General features: G+C 37.4%; 1 protein-coding gene across 1 annotated transcript in view; it reads left to right on the top strand.

Moving 5' to 3' along the window:
- Window positions 1-13,035, top strand: part of DNAH5 (dynein axonemal heavy chain 5) — a 160,875-nt gene that overhangs the window by 109,558 nt on the left and 38,282 nt on the right. The window contains exons 48-53 of the mRNA XM_075142467.1: window positions 1,312-1,434; window positions 2,489-2,702; window positions 3,342-3,565; window positions 6,168-6,363; window positions 8,768-8,940; window positions 11,557-11,687. Coding sequence (XP_074998568.1) covers window positions 1,312-1,434; window positions 2,489-2,702; window positions 3,342-3,565; window positions 6,168-6,363; window positions 8,768-8,940; window positions 11,557-11,687 — 1,061 coding nt within the window. The remainder of the gene's footprint in view (window positions 1-1,311; window positions 1,435-2,488; window positions 2,703-3,341; window positions 3,566-6,167; window positions 6,364-8,767; window positions 8,941-11,556; window positions 11,688-13,035) is intronic.

Below are 13,035 nucleotides of genomic sequence, written 5' to 3'. Positions count from 1 at the left end.
GTAGAGCTGTCAGTGACTTCCCTCAGATTTCACTAAAAGCCATGTGTAAAATAAGTGCTACCCACAACAATCTGTCATAAAAAGTGTGCTGTCTTCAATTTAAATTTCAGTAAATGAAATTACTCATTAAAAATGAGTAGCCGTGCAGCTACTCTAAATAGAACTATGAATACTTAAATCCTGAACTGTACTGTCTGTCCAAATTTCTACTAAGCTACTTTGAATTATTTCAAGTTTCTATAACCTACTGGCAATATATATGGGAAATATTTTTAATGTGGTTTGGTATACCAAGCTAAAGTACTGTCTGTGCTGTAATCAGAAGTGCTGTCTATAAGCTTGATGCATCATCTATCATCTGGCTCTACAGCATAGTAGAAACTATTAACATGTTTAATATACAAGTAAGTAATTTTGGTCTTATTTTCCGTAGTATTTTCCTCTATTGATTGGGCTATAGAAACAAAAAGTAGTGTCAGTACCTCTATTTTTATAAAATAGATGTCAAGTTTATTGATGATAGATGGTAGTCTGTTGATGACCAAGGCATCTGAAGTAGATGTGCAAGTCTAACAGTCAAATCTCTGATAACAGTCTAGACCAAAGCATTGTCTGTTATGACACATGTGCCTTTAAATTGCTCTGACTTTCTAAAATCTTGGTCTAACTGACGCCATTTGTGTAAGAAGGCTTTCCAGGCTGCTGTACAGGAGCCTAGGCACAATGTAAGAATGCAGATATTTAGATTTGCACTGAAGAATAACTATGCATGGTAAAGTGAGATTTCACTTGATATAGAATAAATAAAAACTGGACCTTTAGAAGGATGGGGCAATGGAAAGATGATGGGAAGAAAAGCAATGGTAAATCTACTATTAAGCAAAGTTATTTCATCAAGTCTATTTATGTATGTGAATTTACTTATCATTGCTTTTATGAAGTACATTGATGTCTTCTGGAAAGGTCTTCAAAAATCACATCTTTCAGATCTGACAGATTATTAGTTTAATCTTTATTGCTAGTAACCATCAATTTTGCTGATAAATGAAAAAATGAAAGAAAAGTTTGAAATGGTTTCAGAATGATGAAGCTGTTAGGTGTGGTTGTCTACACTATACATTTGTTATATCTGATACCAACCTAATGCATGAGATTTCAGACATTCTAGTTGAAATTACCTCCAGCAGATGTGTTGTCTAAACCTTCCTTAGTAAAATTCTGTGTAACAAAACCATCAATACGTTTAAATAGTTGAATCATGTATGAAAGAAAGGGCTCTTTGTAACTATGCTAATAATTGCTTTTTAACAGCGTACAATAGAAAGTTATGTGGACAAGCGCATGGGCACAACTTATGGTCCGCCTGCAGGCAAAAAGATGACAGTCTTCATTGATGATGTGAATATGCCCATAATAAATGAATGGGGAGATCAGGTTAGTTTGTAAAAAAGGAAAAAAAGAAGGCAAAACATATTTTCGTTCTTTCCTTGCTACACTGTAAAACTGGCTTATCTTCTCAATCAGGCAGTAGGGGGTAAATTTGATATGTAGTGCTTAATTTTTACATAGTCTTCTTAAAGAACCCATCTAGCTTTATCTTGTTATGAATTAATTGAAAATAAATATACCGTCTACAAAGAAGCAGTTCGAGTACTCCTTAAAAGATGCCTGTATAATTTTAACAATGTTTTTTACAAACACTCATTTTTTAATTAAAAAAAAAATTTAAAAAAGTTAGAAAAAACCTAAATTGTGATAGCAAACTGGCTGTGTGGACGATAATTAAAATACTCTGAATGCTGAGAGGGAAGAAGTGACTTCTCTGCTTTAGGAAAAATGGAAGTAATCGTTATGTACATTGGCAAGACGATTCTGAAGTATGTTGCTTTGAAAACTAGAATTTCTGGAGAAGTATAATCGTATAATGTACTGTCTGTGAGATGTTTTCATCTGGTCAAACAGAAAAGCAGGGGGTTCATTTATGGCTAAGGAAAGGAATCTTGCATTATTTTGTATGGAAGTAATTCTATGTTTGCAGCTTGAAAAACCATGTTTGTGATTGTTACACATGGAAATTTCATCAAAATATTGTTGTAGCAGATGCAATGTGTGAAGATGCATCAGCTTGGGCTGGATTAGAACAAACTGGAAATTTTGTGTTAAAAAGGGAGGAGTATTTCCAATACAACAGTATTGGAAATCATGCAGCAATCAAGTGAGAATGAATTGAAATATGAAGGATTAATTCTAAGCTAGGGATTCCCTTCTACTCCCAGGATTTTTGTCCACAGATACTACCGATGAAAAGGTCAATCTAAATATGCTTATTCCTAGCAGTGCATTTTTCTCCTGAAGCAAATAGGCAGGAGTTTGGGGGAGAAAATAATGGTATACTCTTTATTAGGTCTTTCAAGTACATAAGTATGTTTTGTATTTCATTTAGTTCTGTGTATAATATTCTGTTACATAATATCTGGTTATTTTACAGGTCACTAATGAGATAGTTAGGCAACTGATGGAACAGCATGGACTGTATAACCTGGAAAAGCCTGGTGAATTTACCAACATTGTGGACATTCAGTTTTTGGCTGCCATGATCCACCCTGGGGGGGGTCGCAATGACATTCCACAGAGGCTCAAGAGACAATTTTCTGTGTTCAACTGTACTCTGCCTTCTAATTCTTCCATTGACAAAATTTTTGGTAAAGGGAAATTAGCTTTGTATCCTTTCCATTTTTGAAAATGGTAGTTGATTTTTCTTTATCCCTGTATATATAAACATTATGATTAAAATTAAGGCTTAATCCCTCTCTGATTTGCTTAGCAGCACATTTTCCTTCCGTAATCACTGCCCACCTACAACTTCATCAATCTGTAAGTTTTTCAGGTCCAATCACACCTCTGAATCTATTGATATGCTAAGTGTTAGGAGGAATGGCATGAAGGCCATTCCTGGTTTTTGTGACAATGCTGGAGAGTTGCTAAGGTGCTACTGGTGCTAAGAATGAGTGACTAATGGCTAGACTTTCACAAATGACAGGATCATATTGCGCTCAGGGAAGAGATTAGCTATTCAAAGACTATGGAAGCTATTTTGGTAGACAAAAGAACATTTTTAATGGACAGTTAGTTAAGAGCTAAATACCCAGTGAGCTGGTAGCAGAATGGTGTTAAGACCAGGTGAATCAAGATTTGAATAAAGACTGGAAATCCATTTTAACAAATTAGAAAAGGTTTTGGGGATTAAAAAAAGAAAAAGAAACTTAAGAAGATTGTAGCTCTTGGTGTTGTGCTAGTGTGTCTTAGAAAAACCTTTCATTTGGCAATTTTTTTTTTCACAGGTGTAATTGGGGAAGGGCACTATTGTAGTGAGAGGGGATTTTCAGAAGATGTGAAGAAAACAGTAGCCAAATTGGTTCCACTGACACGCAGGCTGTGGCAGATTACCAAGCTAAAAATGTTGCCCACACCAGCCAAGTTCCATTATGTCTTCAACCTTCGAGACCTCTCAAGGATTTGGCAAGGAATGCTGAACACTACATCAGAAGTGATCAATGAACCAAAGGTAAGTGCAGCACATCAGTGGCTTTGTTATAATTCGTGTATAATTAGTGCAGCAAAGAGGATGAATATTCTAACTTCTTGGCATTTGAGTTTGCTTTAGAAAAATATAATTTTCTGATTAAAAAAGTTTTTCAGTGTTTTTTTGAGGCAAAGATGTTTTAGTCTAGCTTTTACAGTGTCAACTGAAAAGATAACTTTGTTTCATAACTATAACAAAAAAAACTTCTGACAGGAGGGCATTTGCTTCTATCTGCTTCTTCTATTACTGACAAATGCTAGTTTGTTTGAAAGAAGCGAGCAAAGAAAATCATGAGGAGCAATGAACTTATTTTAACCCAAGGAAAATGCGTATATATTGATTTAAAAAATAAACAGTTCCCCTCTCTCCACTAGTGTCTTAAGGCTTTCAGTCACTGCCTAATGTCTGTCTAACAAATGATTTCTGGCTTATGGCTTAAAAGGAGGAAGTAGTAGTGAGTTATAGTGATTTTTTTTTTTTCCATAATCCACCTTTCTTCCAGAAAAGCTCAATACTTTATGCATTATTTCTCTTTTAATTATTTTAAAGAAAAGTAATTTAGTGTTTTGAGCACAGAAACATGAAGTGCTGGAAAAGCAATGTTTATGGTAATCATGGGAAATTTTTTATTCGTTTGGGTTATATAATCACTTCATGTTTAATGTACTTCCCCACTTGTTGAATAAGCTCCTGAATTCTACTACATCTAAAATTTAAATTTTGAAATGAAAGATTTTTCTAAGACACACTAGCACAACACCAATTTTGAATTGATTTTAATTTCTGAAGCTAAAAATATACAGCACTAAGATGATTATATGTATATATATTGTCAATTAATGTCTTTTGAAGTATAACAAACAATTGCTCAAAATCTGATTGTATAAATTTAGATGTTAGTTCTGGCACTTGACATAGTATATGTCATTTGTACTAAGTGCTGTAGGCTCAAACAAGAGGTCTTCAAGGAGCACTTGGAATTTTTTCTACTACTATGTAGTAATAGTGTAGGATTAAAACTGGTGCTGCTAAGATTAAGAACATGTCAGGTTTTCCTTCTCCATCCTATAACCAAACTGAAGGACTTTAAAGGTATATTGAATTTGGAGAAGGAATAATATAAACACTGATACATTTTTTTTCTCTAAGTACTTTGGATTTGGTATTGGGAGTGACATCGGTGTTTGGCATGAAATTATTCATGCCATGATGCTATTATTTCCACCCACCTTCTCCTTAATGACCAGTTAAAAAAATGGTTTATCAGTGCATAAACATGTGTTAACAGGTATGGTTATGGTTTTAGGGCTAGGGAAATAAAATCTTAATTTGGTAAATAAGCTCTGGTTTGGAATGCTACATTAAGGCTTCTTGCACAGTTAACTGAATGTAAGCTTGAAATGCTATTGGGCAGAATGAGAAGCTCAAGGTATCTCTCCTGAATAAACCCCAAAATGCTACTGTTTCTTTTCTAGTGTTAATATGATTTTTAAATAAATAAATAAATAAAAGCATGGCTTTTAAATTGGCATAGCTTTGTTGCAGGACTAATCTGACTGAGCCCCAGGGCTCAGTATTGAGGCCGGTCCTGTTTAATATCTGTATCAACGATCTGGATGAGGGGATCGAGTGCTGCCTCAGTAAGTTTGCAGACAACACCAAGCTGGGCGGGAGTGTTGATCTGCTCGAGGGTAGGAAGGCTCTGCAGAGGACCTGGACAGGCTGGATCGATGGCTGAGGCCAATTGTATGAGGTTCAACAAGGCCAAGTGCCGGGTCCTGCAATTGGGCCACAACAACCCCAGGCAACGCTACAGGCTTGGGGAAGAGTGGCTGGAAAGCTGCCCAGAGGAAAAGGACCTGGGGGTGCTGGTTGACAGCCGGCTGAACAGGAGCCGGCAGTGTGCCCAGGTGGCCAAGAAGGCCAATGGCATCCTGGCCTGTATCAGAAATAGTGTGGCCAGCAGGAACAGGGAGGTGATCGTGCCCCTGTACTCGGCACTGGTGAGGCCGCACCTCGAATACTGTGTTCAGTTTTGGGCCCCTCACTACAAGAAGGACATGGAGGTGCTGGAGCGTGTCCAGAGGAGGGCAACGAAGCTGGTGAAGGGCCTGGAGCACAAGTCTTATGAGGAGCGGCTGAGGGAACTGGGACTGTTTAGTCTGGAGAAGAGGATGCTGAGGGGAGACCTCATCGTGCTCTACAACTACCTGAAAGGAGGTTGTAGCGAGGTGGGGGTTGGTCTCTTCTGCCAAGTAACTCGCGATAGGATGAGAGGAAATGGCCTCAAGTTGTGCCAAGGGAGGTTTAGACTGGACATGAGGAGAAATTTCTTTACTGAAAGAGTGGTCAGGCCTTGGAACAGGCTGCCCAGGGAAGTGGCTGAGTCACCATCCCTGGAAGTATTTAAAAGACATGCAGATGAGGCGCTTAGGGACATGGTTTAGTGGGCATGGTGGTGTTGGGTTGACGGTTGGACTCGATGATCTTAGAGGTCTTTTCCAACCTTAATGATTCTATGATTCTATGATTCTATAATTCTATGATTCTATGACTGAAATGTGCTTTTTTTTTTTTAATATAGGTACTGATAAAATTGTGGAAGCATGAATGTAAGTGTGTTATTGCTGATCGTTTCACAACCTCAAAAGATGTAAACTGGTTTGATGCAGCTGTTGCAAAACTCATTGAGGAGGGATTTGAAGAAACAAAAGCTTTGCTGGATCCTGAAATTGATGCATTCTTTGTTGACTTCTTAAGGGATTCACCTGAAAGAACTGGTAAAGATGGATTCTGATAACCATGGAGATGGCAAGAATTAGGGAAGGGGATATGATAAAATAGATGCTAATAGAAATATGGCTTAAAAATGCGTAGTACGTTTATGCATCAAGGGTGGCTGTTAAAAGGCAATTTCCTTAAACTAGTGTGTATGTGTCTATATATGTTTGGGGTTTGGTTTTTTTTGTTTGGGTGTTTTTTTTTTTGCTTGGAAAACTTGCATGATTATTGGACCACTGCTAATTTGTAAAAGCAAAATATGCAAGAATAAAATGGAGAAAAAATTAAATTGAGAAAAATATTACAGATACTATTCTAAATACAATACAGTTTGATTGCTTTTTTCCTCCCTTCACTTCCCTTTCCACTGACTTCCAGTGCTTTACTAAGCATTAGGGAAATACTTATTTTACTGGAATTACTTATTTAATTGATTTTAATTCCACCAGTTGGAGATAAGATTATGAATAATGTATTTCTTTGGTAAGCAAGAGGACGCTTAGCAAAACCAATTGTTAGTAATGACTGACCTATGGTAACTGGAAAAATATATCCTGCAGCATATAGATCATGAAATCTTGAAACTAATGGAGCTAGCTGTACAAAAACAAAAGCAAAATTCTACTGTGTCTACTATGATTTTTTGAGGAAAAAGCAAACCAATCAACGAACCAACCAAAAAACCTCATGGTGTCTTCTTGCTGGCACTCTTCCAATAAAGTTTGTCAATTATTTGCTGATGAAATACGGGCTGGATGAGCAGTGAGATGGGTTGAAAATTGGCTGAATGCCTGAGCCCAGAGGGTGGTGATCAATGGCACAAAGTCTAGCTGGAGGCCAGTAACTAGTGGTGTGCCCCCAGGGTCAATACTGGGTCCAGTCGTCTTCAACATCTTCATTAGTGATCTGGATGATGGGGCAGAGTGTACCCTCAGCAATTCCCAGATGACACAAAATTGCCAGAGGGTTGTGCTGCCATCCAGACGGACCTTGACAAGAACCTCATAAGGTTCAACAAAGAGAAGTGCAAAGTCCTGCACCTGGGGAGGAAAAATCCCATGCACCAGTATATACTGGCAGCCACCCATCTGGAAGGCAGCTTTACAGAAAAGGATCTGGGGGTGCTGGTGGACAGCAAGTTGAATATGAGCCAGCAATATGCCCTTGCAAGAAAAAAATGGCCAGTGGCATTCTGGGCTCCATTAGAAGGAATGTTGCCAGCAGGTCGAGGGAGGTGATCCTTCTCCTTTATTCAGCAGTGGTGAGGCCACACCTGGAGTGCTTTGTCCAGGTCTGGGCTCCCCAGTACAAGAAAGACATGGACATACTGGAGAGAGTCCAACGAAGCACCACAAAGATGACTAAAGAACTCTTCTATGAGGAAAGGCTGAGAGAGCTGGGACTGTTCAGCATGGAGAAGAGAAGGCTCAGGGAGATCTCCTCAATACGTATAAATACTTGAAGGGAGGGTGCAAAGAAGACGGAGCTGGGCTCTTTTCAGTGGTGCCCAGTCACAGGCCCAGAGGCAATGGGCACAAACTAAAACACAGGAGGTTCCCTCTGAACATCTGGAAACACTTTTTTACTGTGAGGGTGACTGAGCACTGGCCCAGGTTGCCCAGAGAGGTTGTGGAGTCTCCCGCCTTGGAGATATTCATAAGCCATCTGGACATGGTCTTGGGGAACCGGCTCTAGGTGGCCCTGCTTGAGCAGGGGGGTTGGACGAGATGACCTCCAGAGGTCCCTGCCAACCTCAGCCCTTCTGTGATTTTATTTGCTGTAAGTAACAATTCTTACTAATGAAGGGCATGTTACCTTTAAGCATGATTAATGCTTATGAATGGAAAGATGAGACGGCAGCACTATTTCCTCCTTTCCTTTGGGTGGGGAAGAGTTGACAATTCCTTCTGGCTTTCAGATCACTCGATGAAACAAATGTATGCCTTTTCAAAGTGAATATACTTTTTTATTGCTGTGGTAATTACTCATTTTAGTAGTAATTTTTTTTTTTCGCTAGTGCAATGATTTAATCAACTTAGAGTATTTTTTTCTTACAAAAAAGATTATTTGCAATTTTTAACTGCAATATTCTGGTGCTACTTTTGCTTCTAGCATCTAAGTTAATTTCAGTTTTTCATCATTCAAGTTTCAGATGTAGAGAAAGAAGGGTCCTTAGTTTTTGCTGGTTTTGTCTTTGAAATTTAAGCAGCTGAACTTACTGTTCCTTGTACTCAGGGTATAGGCAGTGTTCTCATATGTACATCTAATGTGTAATATTATGTATAATAAACCTAGTTCTGGGTGATTAAAGAGACTTCTAATACCTTCACTTACTTATCCCCACATTGAGCCTTCGTCAATCATTTAAACTGCTGAGGTTTTGTTACTTCCTTTTTGTTCTAGGTGAAAAATCGGAGGAAGTTAATTTAGATATTCCCAAAATCTATGAGCCAATTTACTCCTTTCATCAGCTACGGAATCGTTTAAATTTGTTTTTACAAACATACAATGAGAACATCCGTGGTACTGGAATGGACATGGTTTTCTTTGAGGATGCTATGATTCATTTAGTCAAGGTACAGTCCTACTGGATTGCCATTTAGTGTTGTTGTTGTTCACTTGCCCTCAGCACCTATGAGTGGAGGTATGCACGAATCAAAATAAATTACTTCTAAAACCGAAGCAAGTAATTTATTGCTAGCAAATATTTTGTCTGTCATTCTGTGACAAGGTATTAAAACTCAACTTTTCTGAAAATGCACCAGATGGAACTAATATTTTATATCTATCTTTTATGTCTGGTGGGATCATGGTCCTAACTATTCTAACTCTATTTCAACTTGTTAATTCTTCTGAGAGCCCTTCCTCTCTTTGGAATGAGTCAAATGAAATTCAGGTTAGGACATCATTGGTTGCTTATGAAGGAGTAGACACAGCAGAGTAGGAATAAATATAGTCCAAACTTCCTTTGTAGATCCATAGTGTGCTCACTTCTTTTAAAATTCCTTTGAATATGGATCGGAGCTGACCATAACTTTTAGCATAGCACAGCTTGATAGGATTGTCCACACAGAATGGGCTTCATGCAAAGGAGAAGCTTTTTTTTTTTTTTAAAGTAAAAACCCTATTGTTCTCAGTTACACAGTGAGATTATCTGTATTTCTTATAATAAATTATTAAGAACTGAATATTGGATTGTACCATCCTAACAAATAATATAATAAATATCAAAACAATTTAAATTTAATTATAGTTGACAAATGCATTGCATGTACTGTTTTCAAAATTTTGGGGTGGATTCTTGTCATTTCACAAAATTAGCCCCTTTCTTTTAAGATCTCCGTAAAATGGATGATGTTCTGCTATGGATTTCTTTAGGAAAATTGTTAATTCATTATCACACTCACTAACAAGTTTCTGGTTTATTCCTAGTAAAGAAATCTGTATAAATTCGGAATCTAGCAAAAAAAATTTTTTTTTTTTCTCACTGAAAAGCCACCTGTCTTCAAGAATCTCTTCTTTGGGTAGATAGATGGTAAATACCTGAACCATTATCTTAACTTTTACTTGGATAAAATGAATATATAGTGCTTCTCTGATCCCATATTCTTGAAAGTAGCATTTACAGCTGTGCAGGTCTGAGCTTTATGCATTAGCTATACTTGAGACAGCTTCTAAGAGAAAGCTAGGTAAGCACAGTTGAGGTAATGCCTAATCTGAGCTGATGTAGTATGACTTGAATGAGTTAAAGCTGAGGAATACCTTAAACAGAGAATAAAGCTTCCAATTTACAGCTTGTGTGCCTCTTCCTGGAAAAGGTCTAGTAGCCATAACTGAAGTGATCAGCAATATTCCAAGGGTGGTGTGCAAATTTATTTGTCTTTCTCTGGTTAAATACTAAGTACGCTTAGAGTAAGCCTTCATACTTGATTTTATCTTTGCTTATAAAACATTAACCTATGAAAAATAACAAGTACATTGCACTCAAAACATAAAATATATGGGTTTAAAACTGCAGGAAATTGACATGACTATTTTTAATAACTTCAAAAAAGTTAGAGGAAAGGCAAGTAAATAGGTATCCCAGGCTGCTTATTGGCATGATGGAATTCTAGGGGTGTCAGAGGAATGTTCAAGATGATAATTAGAACTGGAGCCAATACTCTGCATCATTGCTTGTGCAGAGAAGACCAGCTGCTAACCAGCTGGTTGGTATTACCTTTCCTTTGAGAGGCAAGTGGCTCCATGCTGTTCTGGAAATTAATGTAGGCTCTTCTGTATACTATGAGTATCTGTCCACATGCAACTGATGGGGTGTGGAGCAAGTTTGTCTCCTGTGTGTTAAGGCATATTTTCTCAGCAGCAGGTAACATCTTCTACCTTTTTCCAGATTTCTTGGCATTGTTTTTTGGCTGTGGACAGTGGGATGGGTGCTGCACGCAGTTCACAGTTAGTGCTGAAAATTTCTTTGCTCTGAATTGTAAAGGGTCTGTTTGTTTACATTGCATTGTCCTGAATTGAAGGGAAATGTGGAGTAGTAGGTAACTACTACCTTTTGCTTTAAAAGATAATAATGAAATGGGAAAAAAAAGGAGATCTACCTGGGAGATGTTCCACTGTGACCAAATATTCATACCGATGTGCATTTTTATAATCAAGTAAACTAGAAGCTTAAGAAGTTTGATTATAAAGGTAGTATTGTTACCTGCTGCAGAGAATACTGGAGACTGTTCCTCCTGAATTTAACATGCCTGGGACAACTTGTCTTTCTGATCACAATGAAGGGGTCTGTAGAGATGAGCCTTACTAAAGTTGTTCAGAGGGTATGGTATTGGGGAAATTATTATTTCCTTCCCAATTTTAATGATCTATCATGTTATGATAGCACATCACTAACAAATCACAGTTGAGACTTGTGCTTTGTGGAAGTGTGAGATGCAATTGTACTGATAATTGAAAGTTCATAGTGATGGAATCAAGTGGTTGCTATACTATTGGAAGGTTTACAGAAAATATTGCAAAGTGTAAATGACCATAGAATATATTAATAATAATATAGAATCCCTTAATTAAACCTTAAAATTTCCAATTGTTCTGCATTTCTAATATAACTTTATTACTGCAGTAGCATAGGATTTTTGGGTGTGTAACTTTTACACGTTATAGCAATAAGTAACTCTGATCTTGCACAGATTTCTCGGGTGATTCGCACTCCTCGTGGAAATGCTCTTTTAGTTGGAGTTGGTGGCTCAGGAAAGCAGAGCTTGACAAGACTGGCATCTTTCATAGCTGGCTATGATACGTTCCAGATAATGTTAACAAGGTGAGCATTAATTAAAATTTAAGTAAATAAGTACTTTGTGTTTGAACTCTTCCTGTAAATAAAACAGGCTCCCATCTCTGCAGTGAGAGAAAGAACAAGCTTAACATAGGCTGAGCACTGTTGCCTAGAGGGGAAAGACATAAAAATCCTTTGAGACTTACTAAATTTGCTTGATTTTCTACAATAAGTCTGAGCTTTTACCATCTTTGGAGTAGTAAATTCTTTCATGTGTTTCACAGAATGAGAAGGAATATTGGCAGTGTCAAGTTATCTTTACTGTGTCTTTACACAGTACACTAAACTGTACTGGAAGTATTTGTAGGTGCTATCTATCCATAATGCCTTTATGAGTTTATCTTGTTATATTTGAAATAACATGTGTGATGAGGTGGAATCCTCATCCCTGCCCATTAATTTGGTAGATCTTATGTATATGTCAGTATTTTGACAGTCTTTTCCAAGTATATCTTGCTTTATTTCATATTGTTCAACCCAATGTGGTTTCTTTTGGAATAACCCACAAAAGGTATAAAAAATAAGTTATAACTCCTGAATATTTTAGAATGTGAGTGCCTCCCAAAGTGCCTGTAGGACAAGTCAGTGATCAGGAAATATTTTCAGCACTCAAATAAGATGTCATTGTAGAGAAGCGACATTATTTTAATTCTTTTGCAGCTGTGTTGGCTGCAGAAGAAATTGTAGATTCACATGCCTCTTGGTAAGGATCTCATCAGAAGATCTATCTGAAATAGGAATGACTTCAGGAGAGATTACAGTACAGTAGACAAAACAAGCAATAACAAATTGCTGGATATTATTCCCAAAGCATTATGAAGCCACTAGAGGGTGAAACATTGAATTAAGAAAGTGGTGTGCAGCTTCCCACTTAAAGTTGCCTTGGCAGGCTGAGGATCATAAGAAGGCCTATTTAAAGCCCATGAAAAAAAAAGTCCAGAAAAGATCTGGGGAACCGTTGCACCTGAAGGCTTGTAAACCTGATGTGTGCAGCTGAATTAAAGAAACTATAATGAAGAATAGACTGAGTGAAGATTTGAATAAACATGATTTTAGGAAAGACTCATCAAAGATTCTGATAAAACATAATTCTGCCTTACAAACCCCTTGGAGTTCTCCAAGTGGGTCAACAAGCAAGTGTAGAAGTGTGATCTGATGACAAAATTAAACTCCGAGCTTTTCTAACCTTAGGTGTTTATCTAGAACACATCTAATAATTTGTGCCAAAATACCTCTGGGAAAAATTTTGAATCCTTCTTGGATAGAATAGTTTGCCTTTTGCTAATCCAAAATTTCCTGTTCTGTGAGTTCTTAAAGATAATAATTGTTGGAT

The sequence above is a fragment of the Calonectris borealis genome, chromosome 2, assembly GCF_964195595.1.
Source record: "Calonectris borealis chromosome 2, bCalBor7.hap1.2, whole genome shotgun sequence".
Lineage (NCBI taxonomy): Eukaryota > Metazoa > Chordata > Aves > Procellariiformes > Procellariidae > Calonectris > Calonectris borealis.
Note: the sequence above shows the minus strand (reverse complement) of the source record. Positions and strands in the feature narration are given on the sequence as shown.